Here is a 12716-nt window from a genome sequence, read left to right on the forward strand (position 1 = left end):
CGGGACTTCATTTCCCGCAATCCCTCACGCGCCGGACGCGGCGGCGCGGCGGTTCCGCGGCGGAGGCCCGGGGGAGCGGCGGGGAGGCGGCGGCGGCGGCGGCGGCGCTCCCGGTGGCTGCGATGGACGTGACCGGGCCCGAGACTGACTGGCGCAGCGCCAACTTCCGCCAGAAGCTCGTCAGCCAGATGTGAGTGAGAGCCGCGGGCTCGGTGCTGGGTAGGCCGCGCGGGGGCCTCGGCTCCTGCCAGAGAGGCTTGAGCGGCTCCTGCCGCCCCCGGGGCCGCCCGCGGGGCTGTGTCTCGCCCCGTGTCCGCTCCTCTGCAAGGCTTTCCGGCCCTCCACTGGCTGGCTGGGTTCCTGCCCGGTCCCCGGTGTTTCCTCTCCCACGGGCCCTCTCGCTAGGGTACCTCGTTATCAGGATTTGCTCAGACCCTGTGCGGGGGTAACCGTGAATGGTCTTTGACTTAATTTTTCCGATCCTCTTTCTCTTTCACTTTTCTCTTCCCCAGCAATACCGACTTCCTTCCCTGCTTGACACCGTCTGCTTTAGGGCTTTGATTTTGGCAGCGTCCATGATGTTGTGAAATTTGGCATATTCAGCCCCATGAAAATCACTGTTACGGGCTTGCTCTGACTTTTGGGGGCAAATATGAAGTAAAAATGCTGGTGATTTAATGGGAAGTTCAACTTGTTGCCTTTTCAGTTGTCCTTTGTTAAACAACTGCTTTCCTTGAATTCCTTTGCTGCTCTGCAGCTTTTTCTATTTTTTTGGAAGGCTCTTCTACCCTATACAAGGTGGTGAGCACAGAAGTGAAAGCGATGTTCATTGTTTCTAAAGTAAGGTCGAAGTTCTAATTCATGTATACTTGGAAAGTTTGACGTTCCTTTGTTGATTATAACAGTCAATATCTAAAACTGGACTGTCATTGTTTTATAACATGTAAGTAGTTTGACTGTTTGTGGGTTTACTATAATTAGGTGCTGTTTCAGAATTAAACAGTGACAGTGTTCACTGAAGAAGTATGATAATGTGTATCTGTCAAAGCTATGTAGACTTTCTTGGTGCTCACAACTGATGTTTCACTTTCTAAACTTTCTGTAAAGTCATTAATCTTGTTAGATTAATCCCTTACTTCTCCTACTCTTCTACTGCTTCATCAAAACAAGCAAACAGAAGTGCCCTTGAATGCTGTGTAACTTTGAGGAAATAAACACGAGTAAGCACATACAAACCTAACACAATAAAACTGAGTTTGTATTTGCCCTGCAAACAGTAATGTTTTTCTCTGAGCTGCAAACAATGCTCATAAATGTTTCAATGCAAGTGTACAACAAGGGATTAAAAAATTACTACTACTGACCAAAAAATCTTTAATGTTAATGCATGTGAAGAGATGACAGTAATCCTAAACTTTTAGTAAATGCCTTCTATTTATTTTCTTTTACATAAGTGCACAGATGTCTCTGTATGATTCATGTGCTTTTTATTACAGATGTAGTGACAGTCTTTTTTTTTGTCACTTTGTTGCACTCCATCCAGTTTTGCAGTATGGATCAGATGTTTGCATTCATTAAAAAGCAAGCAAAACTGTTACTGGGATGACTGGGATGAGTTGTTACAGTGACTGCACAAGATTTTTTTAAGCAATTACTGTGTGTTAGATATCTGAGAACAGCCTGGCCTGGTTTCATGTGGCACTTGGAATAAGATGAAGCTAGCCAGAAGTAGAGTTTGTTGAATGAGAAATAAAAGCAATACATTGGCTAAAAAAACTTCACCTCTCTATGCAACAAGTTTGTATTTCTTTCCAGAAGCTCCCAGTTTTGTCATTAGAAGCTGACATAGTAAGTGGAAGAGGGAGGTAATTAAATATCTGGTGAATTGTCTGAAAGTTTTTGTAAGTTGTGGGAAGGTTGTTCCTAGCAGTTATGAAAATACAGTCTTCAATGTATGTATGTCTTCCAGTTCATCCTGCAACTAAGAAGTGATATTTGTCAAGACAAATTTTTAACACTTGGTCTTGAACATTAAAAGCATGAAACCATTCACATAATTCATTTTGAGTGCATCTTTATATGCTGGATATAGATGTCTCAATTTATTGCAATTTTATACTTGGGTTTTCATTACAATACTGAGTTTAAATTTTCTGGGTTTTGGCTTTGTTTTTCAAGAGTGACGTTTTGTGAGTGAACATTTCAGTGTGGACAGTGGGTATCCTGAGGATATGTGGTCCATGTGTGTGATTTGGTTATGGGCATTTGAGAGAATAGTGCTCTTCATGTCCTAAGAAGCCTCCTCCAGTATTAGATTCTGTGTGACTGCAGGCCTAAGCAAGACTTCCATACTGTTGCAAGATTGAGGAAGCCTGAGCTCAGATGACTGAGGCTGAGAAGCAGCTTTGGCTTCTCCCAGCATGTTGCAGGAGTCAGCAGTGATGTAGGAGTGTGGATATACACTTCTGCTTGCAGGGCACCACTTTATTCTGGCCCTCACAGAGAGCTGGTACATACTGGTACCTTGGGAGTCTCCTTTCTAAAGGCCTTTTTTCCTTCATATGTTTTTAAATGTTGGTATTGCGTGAAGGACAGATCTGATGTGGGTTGTAAACTCAGTCTGTGGTTGTGTAGGGCTCCTGCCCTGAGCTGCTTCTAGGCTGTGTTAGAAGGGAATTGTGTGGAGTGTAGGATCGGGATGTAACTCAAGTTGTGGGATGGTCCATGACTTCATGTGGTGTTGGCTGTGAAACTCCTTGTCCTCTTGTTCGGCTCTAACAACTGATTCATGGAGCCATGGTGTGGACTCCGTAGAGAGCTGGGGTAGTTTTGAAGGAGAACTTGTTCTGCAAGATTTCTTGATTAGACCAGCTAGCCTGAGTGAGAGTTGCACATATATGGGCTGGAAACAAGCTTCTTGAGAATGGAGAGGGAACTCCTGAAGCTGGTGTTGATGTTGAATACTTTGTGGTGTGAAACCACAACTCTGAGTGTTCTGCATGAAATCAGGGCAGATTTTTAGTACACATCTAATACACATTTACTGAGTGCTTATAAGGCAGATGAAGTGAATTGGCTGGTGCCATCTACTTCCCAAAGTTTTGTAGGGTTGGGTGTTCTGCAGGGAATGTTATTTGATATCCTTAGCTCTGTGCTAAGGTTATGACTCTTTTTAAACTGACTTTCCTAGTCTTTTAATATAACTATTTTTATGTTGATTGCAGTTAAATATGTGACCAAGGAACAAGTTGTGTGTTTTTGTTTGTTCCTAGTCTAAACCTTTATTGGAATGCTAACAGATAGGACATGGAGAGCTTGGAGTGGCACTTTCAGTAATGCAGATGTAGTCATGATAATACATCCTTCATATTCTATAATGTCAAGAGGAAATGGTAGATACATATAAAAGCAGACAATTTCTTTGCTGTGGATTTTTTTCCGAGTTCCTGATACCACATCAATCACCGTCTCTATCACATCCACTAAGTACTACTTACGTGTTGCTTTCTTCTTTACTTGCCTCTGTGCAATCTTTGTCTTCTCTTTGTCTGCTCAGTTTTCAGCACTCTCAGCATGAAAGAGACAAAATACATTGTCTATGTATTGGGACTGAAAAGCTAAGGAGGATTCAGAGTAGTGTGGATTTAGAGGCAGCCTTTCCAAAAGGGAAAGTGTTAAAAAAAGGACTTGTTAATAAAGAATTGGATATAGCTTCTTCCTCCACAGCAGAGCTCCTTTATGAGCAGTTCACTTTAAGGCTTGTTTGCCCATGGAGGAATAGTTACTCTGCATTATGTTCAGACTTTGCTTCAGTTTAAGTAACCTTCATACATAAGTAGCATTGTTTTAGTGGCTGCCAGACCCCACAAACAGCTTCCCATGAGAGCCTTACAGCAGGTACAATGTTCCACTGTGTTCTGTTCAAGACTGCAGCAGTTTAGCTGTAAGCAACTGGTTTGCCAGGTAAGAGTGTGAGTTGTGGCAGCCTAAGTTCCTGCATCTATAGCATCTGCTCTTCTGTTCTGTGACTGTCATTGAGTTAATTCAGAAAGCTGAGCTGGTTTACTTCTTGTGCAAGTACCATTCCTGCTGCATGGGAGGTGGTAGAAATTCAGGGGAAAGAAAACAGTAGCGTCTCTTCAGAGTGGCTGAAACTTCTAGGGCCAGTGCCCTAATGTGTATTTAGTAGGGTAGCTGCTCATGCAGTGGGAGTCAAGGAGAAATACTTTCTGATATGTTAATTACAAAGTGAAAGTATTTCCTGATCTCTTGTTTGTGGAATTTAGACTGTAACTGCTAGGCTGCTTTAAAAAAGAACAGGTTTTGCAGGGAAGTTTCTGATAATGACAGTGCCTAGAGGATTTGAATAGGGCTTCACCTAGCTGAACTCCTTGTTTAAGGATGTCTTTCTTTGCATGATCCATAGTCAAATTGGTTGCTGCTCTTTGATGTACTGAGAATGCCCCTTCTTTTCCACTCATGTCCCATCCCACCCTGCCCATTGCTGCACCTCTGCCCTTCTCTTTCCCTAATCAATGCTCCCACTCATTATCCTCACTCACTGGTTAAACATCTGTGCCTTTAGGGAACCTTTTTTGGTTTGTTTTGTTTTTCCACCTTATGTTTAGAGAATTCTTTTGGAAAATCCTGATGCTAGGAAGATCAATCTCATTGTTTGCCAAACAGGGATTACATTAATCATGTCATACAGCTTTCCTCAAATAAACAAGTCCTTGTATTTTGTCAAAATAATACATCAGGCAGTAAAATAATGACTTGTTTAGCACTTGGTCTTGAATTTCTGCAAAGAATATTTGTGTTGCCTTTTAGAAATTAGTTGGCTTTTTTCTCCGTTATTTGAAGAAACTTTAAAGGGTGGCAATTTTAAGTAATACGTGGTGGTGGTTTGGTTTGGGGCTTTTTTTTGTGATGGGTGTTTGGGTTTTTTGTTTGTTTTTAATCTATAAATTAGAGAGGAGTAAAAAGCTGTTTTAAGACCTTTCTAACTATAGAAAGTATTTTGTGATGCCCTCAATTAATACCCAGCCTTGTTTTTTCCTCTTTTTTTTCAGCGATGAAGCTATGCGGAAAGCTGGTGTTGCCCATAATAAATCTAGCAAAGATATGGAGAGCCATGTGTTTATGAAGGCCAAAACAAGGGTAAAGCATCTCTATTTGCTTCCAGAAGTTATTGGGTGTCAAAAGAAGTTTGGAACAAATTGCAGAAATAGCAAAGCCGGTGCACTTAAGAATACAGAGTTATTTGAAATTTTGATTTATGTGTGCTGCTTCTTTTACCTTGAGGGGAAGTGAGGAGTTCTGCATCCAATAGATGCATCAAACTGGACTTAGTGCAAGACAGCTTTACTGATGCTGCAGTGTTTCATGCATATATGGAACCACAGTTTTCTTACCTGAATATTTGTGTGTAGTGAATTGCATAGAATTTCCTTTATCTACAATGTAGCACCATTCCAGTTTGGTGGTCAGAAAAACATAGGATATCAATGAAAAGGCTCTGTCAAGAGTAACCCCAAGGGAAGAGCCGTGATCTCTGTGAAAGTCTGGCTATAATGTACAATTCTGCACTCTATCAAATCATAAACTTCTTCCCTGGAGCTGTGTTATGAGAAATTGGATGCTGTTGCTGTCTCCAAACAAGCCATGTTTGAAATAGAACTTGTCTTGGTGAAAATGTTAAAATGCTGATGTCACAAATCTGCGCCTGCTGTTGGCATCCTGCCTGGTAAGTTGTTGTTTCATAGGCAGGAAGGCTGTCTTAGCCCTCTGCAGCTTCCTACACATTAAGAAGCACACTAAGAAAATATTTTGAAGAATATTTGTCTTTTCATTCTGACATTTCTATCATGTTAGTTTTCCAAGTTATTAATTTACTTGTATTTGTAATATGAACTTAGCTTTAAAAAAAGTTATTGTAGTATGAATATGACATAATTCAAGGACTAAAATAATTCAGTGTGCCAAGTGAGCAGGTTCTATCCTTATAAAATGGAATTACAGTGGATAAGAAGTGGAAAATGAATGTTGGTTTATAATGTTTGCATATTGGGATCCTGTTAGTGTGGCTGTCAGGGAGGTTCTTTCCTGTGAATTTTGTGGTTTCTTGGCATTCTTGTACCATCAACCACAATGACGTATTAGTAAAAATATTCCTAGTTAATAAACAGACTGTTTCTTGGAAGTGAACTGTTCTGAAAAGCCCACACACATTGTAAAGTAAAATCCAGTATGTTGAGGAAGAATACTGAAGAACCAGAAAGTATGTTATATGGTTATTCTGTTTTCATTTCTTATGCTAAAATACCTGTTTTTCACCTCTAGGAGGAATATCTTTCTCTTGTGGCCAGACTTATTATCCATTTCCGAGATATTCGTAAGTAATTTTTTAGTTTTGGTTTTCTTCTCAATCGTGGTTACTCATTGAGTCTGGAAAAAAAAAAAAAAAAAAAAAAAAAGTAAATTTTAGGGCTTCTGTGTGTGATTCTGCATGTGATTCTTAACAGGTTGCTTTAAAAATCTTCCTGTAGTATGCATGCCTAATTTCTAAATACTGTTTCTTTCACACATCATTTAGAATTGAAAAGTATTTGAGAAATTCTTTAAACTTGCTATGTTTCCTCCTTCCTAATTTTTCCTGTGTCTTTGCCTTCTTTCCATTTTTTGTATAGCATTTTGATTCAATTAAAATTGGCTTAGGTTAATGTATTTTATTAGCACTACAGTAGATAGTGGGTTTTTAAAAATTTTTTAAATTACAATGTGAATATATTTCTTGTAGAGAGTATATCCAAAGGGTCAATGTGACAATACTAGTGAAGATGATTAATTGTTTTTTTCCTTGCAGACAACAAGAAATCTCAAGCCTCAGTCAGTGGTAAGAGTTCCTTTTTTGTTGTTGTTTTTTTCCTTCCCCCATACTCTCCATTTCTAAATAGAGCAGCTTAGAAATCAGGGCTGTGGTGTACTAAGAATAAAGCATCTGTGTATTCCCTTGCTGGGGTATTAAATGCTGCTGGAGTAAAGGAAGGGTAGCATGATAGTCTTGGAGTTGTTCAGTGGTGAAGGTGACATGCTTGGACAGTGCTTTGGATGTAACACAGCAGACTTGTTTGTTTCCCTGTTTGTACTTTTGTTAGCTCACAACACAAAGATTCATGAAAGCAAAAGAGTGGTTGAAAATAATCTCCTGCTGAGCAGCCCAGGTTCCTGCCTGTTGCCAGCTTTGGCTTCCTCAGGTGTTGCATCAGAGGCAGAAGCATTTGCGGGGTATATGTGCTGTGCCATTTGGCGGAGCTTAGATCTGATCCTGTGCTAATTCTCAGTACATTGCATGCTAGGGACATAGTATGGTCCTGTATTTTAGTCCTTCTGTAGGACGAATATGCAGTCTGTGATTGATTAACATGCAGTCTAGACTGCTGGGAATTATTTTATAAGTATTCTTAAGAAAGAGGTGGTGTGTGTTCTGTACCTGGTTAATATTGCTTCTGCACCCTGTGTTTTGACCTCTTGAATTGTCTTTCTCTCTTTAACTTCACTTTTATGTGTGCCCAGGATTCAGATTATGAAATCTGTCTTGAAAGGCACTGAATTCATTCAGTGCATAAGAACAGTGATGTTAGAAGGGAACTGTATAGCAAAGTACATCCTCTGGTCTGAGCATTGCTTCTCTGACTTAAGGAGGAAGATCCACAGTGGGACTCTCTTGATTTTTGAGGTTAAAAACTGCATGTCTTTAAGGAGTTTTGTTGGCAGCTTGTTTTGACTTGTGTATAAATTTGGAGGTGGCTAGTAAGTTCCTTTTCTCTAATGTATTTAAAATCTGTGTGGAACTTCACGACACTGGAGCACTTAAAATCATCTCTATTTACAGAGAGGCAAAGATGTGCTGGAAGCCTCTTGCCTCACAGGCAGGGCAGCGAATCTTAGTTTGTCAGGGTATTGGACCTAGTCATGGTCTGAAGTTGCCAGATCAGAGAGTGGATGATGGAGAGCAGAGGATTTTGGAAAAGTGATTGCATGGCTGGCTGCATATCAATATCTCTTTTCTTTGTAGATCCGATGAATGCCCTGCAGAATCTAACTGGGGGTCCCACAGCAGGGGCGCCTGGGATGGGCATGGCTTCCCGAGCTCAAGGAGCGCCAATGAGTGGGATGACAGGCCTTGGTCCAATGGCACAGCAGATGAGTCTCCCAGGGCAGCAGCAGCCTCCTGGAACCTCAGGAATGGCCCCTCATGGCATGCCTGGTGTCTCTACAGCTACTCAGCAGAGTAAGTGTTCAGTTTGCTTCAGCCACTGAAATTGTTAGATCAGCTTTTCAGTAATAAGTCCTTTCCTTAAGGAAAAGGTGCTGAAGAGATGTCACACTTCTGGCTAAATCAGCCAAGTGAACTGCAGAAGGATTTGATTTTAAGTACTGCTACCTAATTGGATAAATGTCTTCCTTAGTATAGTGAGCAACAGTGTAGCCGTCGTATGAGCAAATTCTTTCATCCTGTCAGCTTCAGAACACTGTTTTTGTAGAGCTCACCTGTGTTTTCCATGGTATGGTGCTTCCTGCTGGTGACCTTGGTGCACATTTCCTCCTGCACATTTTTACTTTCTTTACTAGGTTGCTGACTCAGTGGAGGCAGAGTGAATTAGAAGTTGGTAGTACAAAGTGTAATTAATTCTGCTGTTAATGTGCCTCATCCATTTGAGGAAGCAAAAGTATATACTGCTAATGAAGGACATTAATTAATCTCACATTGTTTGGGTATCATGTTTTAAGTACAGTCTATCTTCTCTGTAGCCCAGCTTCAGCTTCAGCAGATAGCTCAGCAGCAACAGCAGCAGCAATTCCAGCAGCAGCAGGTGGCTCTGCAGCAGCAGCAGCAGTTCCAGGCCCAGCAGTCAGCCATGCAGCAGCAGTTCCAGGTCCAGCAGCAGCAGGCAGCGGCTGCTGCGGTGGCCCAGCAGCAGCAGCAGCAACAGCAGCAGTTGCAGGCTGTCCAGCAGCAGCAGCAGCACATGCTGAAACTGCAGATGCAGCAGCAGCAAAACCAACAGCAGGTGATGACAAACAGCTACAATGGCAAATGTGGTGATTGGTTACTTGTCAAGTGAGGCTTGGCTTGTGTGGAAATATCAGCTCTGCCTGTTACTAACACATTTCCACTTTAGGGTAGGGCTTCAGGTTAGACTGGCAAGTTAATTGACAGCAATATATTACATGCTAGGGGAAAGGTTTTACAGATGTTTTGTTTCTTTCTTCCGTCATAGCAATAGGGAATTAAAATCTCTGTCTCTTTCTTTTTATAAATGTCAGGATTGTTTTTCATTCTGACACAAATAGGTGGGAGAGAACAGCAGTTGAATTACTCTAGCAAAAGTGGCTGTTTTGTCATTGTGTGGATAACAGGTTGCCACTTAAAAAAATGTGTGCGGAGCACATAATATATGTACGCATATGTATATATACATACATCATCCTTAGGCACAAAAGCAGATGAGGAAACTTCAGCTGTCATATTCTTGCACAGTTTTTGGTAAGGGGTGATTACATTTGAAAAACTGTATCTGAGCCCATTTGTACAGGAGAAGCTGATGGACTTCACCTTTGCTTTTAAAAGTTACAGGAAAGCTTGTAATGTGGAAATACAAGCTATAGCACCATTTAGGGCTGAGATATATGAAGGATGAGTGGATAAAAAGGTTTAAACCCTTTGGGTTTAAAACATCAATCTGATGTATTAGGATTCTGTTTACTTTTGGTTTATGCTATAAAAGTACGTCTGCTGTCACATTGCTGGAAGCTTTATCATGCTGGCTTTTCCTGCTTTTCAGATGCAGCAGCAGCAGCAGCAGCAACAGCTCCAGCGGATTGCTCAAATGCAGCAGCTGCAGGCAGCACAGGTCATGCAGGCGCAGCAGCAGCAACAGCAGCAGCAGCAACAGCAGCAACAAATACCACAACAACAGATACAGCAGCAGCCACCTCAACAAGTCATGCAACAGCAGATGCAACAGATACAACAGCAGCAACAGCAGCAGCAGCAACAACAGCAACAACAAGTTGCTCAGGCACAACAGTCTCAACTTCCACCACAATCCCAGCCTCAACCCCAGCCCATGGTATCTCAACCACAGGCAATCTCAGGACAAATTCCCAGTCAGGTTATGCCTGTTACCCTTACGCCACAGCAGTTAAAAGCTATGCAGGTAAGGGCTAGTGACCAGCTGATTGTTGATTTGTTATGATCATCTAGAGAAATAAAAAATATATCCGACTTTTGCTAATAATGAAATAGGAAAACCATAACTTGTTAAGAGCTCTGCAGTTAGCAAGTTATGAATACAGGGTGTTTAAAGGTTTATATCTGGGCCTGCCAGTACAGAGCAGTTTTGTAACTAAGAGTAGGAGTTTTGGAAATCTGTGAAAACCATTCATGCAACTAATATTTAAAACTAATTTCTTGTCTCACTCTTGAATGGACAAGTGAAAAAAAGAGAAAGAAACATACTCTGGTTAAAGAAAAATTATCTCAGTGCTGTTTGCTTTTCTACAACGTGAGCAAGTACTTTGAAGTGTTCTAGACTGCAGCCAGTGTTATCTCTCTACCATGCTGGCTTTGCTTCTGCTGCCATGTTGGGAGGTTTTGGTCACAGTTTAATATGCTGGTTGTTCCTGCCTTGAAGAGAAGGTGGGTAAGACAGTCGTTTTACTCTGTTGAATCTCTTGCCTGGTAGTCCTCTTAGTGGTGCAGCTTTTTGAAGGGTTACGGTCATTTTTACCTGGGCTCCATAGGTTGCGGTTGAGCCGAAGCTCAGACCTGCTTTTCTTCGGGCCTTGCTGGGGGGGAGTGGAGTGTCAGCCACACATCAGAAATGGATGAGTTGATACCTCCACTTTGTGCTCCTATCAGCTAAGCTAGGAGTAGTTAAATGTCATGATTGTCACACTGACAGATGTAATGAATGTATAAACATTTGAAATGCTGGTGAACTTTTTGCCAGAAAGTTAAGTATCTATTATTGTATATAAGACCTGGTAGTACAGGTAAGAAGTTGCAAGAAGTTGTTGAATTGGGTGTGCAGTCTGTGGGAAAACTATTCTAAATGTTTTAAACATGGGAACTTGTTTTCACAAAAAATCTCAAGAACTTTAGTTTGTGAGGCTGGTCTTGTCTCCATACCCTTTTTAATGAGCATAGTCAATGCAGTTGAAACAGAAGTGTCATACCCTACTCAGGTATGTATGTTTACTTTGGTTTTTGTTCTCCTACTCAAGGTAAGAGCTCAGCTGGTCCAGCAGCAGCAGCAGGCAGCAGCAGTGCAAGCAGCTCAGGCCCAAGCTGCTCAGATGGGAGCTTCAGGGCAGGTAAGGGCCCAGGGGCCGGTATCACAGGTCACAGGCCTGTGGCAAGTGCATGCTAGAGATGAGCATGGAGTTGGGTTTCTGGTGGTTTCTGACGAGGGGTTTGACATCGGTCATCCCCTGTATAAAGGGGATATGGTCTTCTATGCTGTTTCTCCTTTGCCTGGAGTCAGAGGCAGGATTTCATTGACAACCTCTCTGTGCATGCTCTCTGTCCCAAGTAGGTACGAGTGTTGCCTGTACTGACACAGGAATGCACATGAGTAAGACGATCTCCTGTGGGCACACTACAAGTCTGACTGTTGGTACCTGGAGTGTATCACCTCTTCTTTCATTAAACTTTCTTAGGTGACTGCTTTGTTGTGTAAACTGATTTCTGTACTGTGAATCTTTGCCTGCTATCTTATGTGATTTACCTTCCATCTTCATGTATTGACTATAAAAAAAGAATAGTATAGACAATGAAATCTCTCTGCATTCCCCTTTCAGTCCTTTCATCTTTCATTCTTCTTCTGAGTGAAATGGGCAGTAGATCTAGATTGCTCTTGTTCTGGATGTGAATTGTGAAGAACAAATGGCGTGTGTCACAAGTGCAGAGTTACACTTAAAAAAAAAGTGCTGGGTGAAAGCTTGTTGTCTAACACGGTTTTTTTTATCCTGCAATACACTTGCAGCCCCAGTGGTTGTTTCTTGATGTGTGTCTGGTATGAAGGAGACATGGGGAAAAAAATGGGAATGGCTTGAGCTGAACCTCTGATCCCATTTTCCACAAGAATATGAAAGTCTTTTGTGGCTTACCTCTGTAGTGTTTCATATTGAGGCATTTTACAGACATGGGTAAGTACAAATATCACTACTTTGTAGATGAAGAGAGAGGCAGACAGATAAAATGAGCTGACTAGGTTTAATGGCAGAATTTTTTTTGTATACCCAGATATTCCATGTTTTTCAAGCACCATTTTCCGTTCAGTGTACAAGTAATTGTATAGATTCAGTAAGAAGCTTTTTATGTGGACTATGATAGCAATTGCTTCTTCAGTGTACAGACTTGTATCAGGGAGGGTATCTTTAGCATGGTAACTCTCATGTGGCCCATGTCCTTGTTGGTGTGGCCAAGTTCTGTTTCTGAATTGGTCCTTTGGCTTGTGTCAATGTAACACAGGATGTAAAAGCTGAGCAGCGGTAAGTACAGTTGGGACAGTACTGGCAGCAATGCAGAATTCTCTTCCTACAGTTGAAATGTGAATTAAAACTTGCTTGTTTCTTAAATAATTTCCAGGTGGGAGCTTAGGGGACTGGAAGGAGATACTGACTTTTTTCCTTGTTACTAACTCTAA

General features: G+C 41.5%; 1 protein-coding gene across 2 annotated transcripts in view; it reads left to right on the plus strand.

Annotated features, from left to right (window-relative positions):
• The first annotated feature begins 49 nt into the window (after nucleotides 1-49).
• Nucleotides 50-12716, plus strand: part of MED15 (mediator complex subunit 15) — a 26078-nt gene continuing 13411 nt past the window's right edge. The window contains exons 1-8 of one of the 2 annotated variants that reach the window (XM_039560777.1): nucleotides 50-190; nucleotides 5073-5160; nucleotides 6343-6394; nucleotides 6866-6895; nucleotides 8078-8293; nucleotides 8815-9074; nucleotides 9855-10223; nucleotides 11293-11382. In XM_039560777.1, coding sequence (XP_039416711.1) covers nucleotides 123-190; nucleotides 5073-5160; nucleotides 6343-6394; nucleotides 6866-6895; nucleotides 8078-8293; nucleotides 8815-9074; nucleotides 9855-10223; nucleotides 11293-11382 — 1173 coding nt within the window. In that variant the 5' untranslated portion in view covers nucleotides 50-122. The remainder of the gene's footprint in view (nucleotides 191-5072; nucleotides 5161-6342; nucleotides 6395-6865; nucleotides 6896-8077; nucleotides 8294-8814; nucleotides 9075-9854; nucleotides 10224-11292; nucleotides 11383-12716) is intronic. The other variant, XM_039560776.1, reaches the window with a different exon arrangement.

Source organism: Corvus cornix, chromosome 15 (assembly GCF_000738735.6).
Source record: "Corvus cornix cornix isolate S_Up_H32 chromosome 15, ASM73873v5, whole genome shotgun sequence".
Taxonomy (NCBI): domain Eukaryota; kingdom Metazoa; phylum Chordata; class Aves; order Passeriformes; family Corvidae; genus Corvus; species Corvus cornix.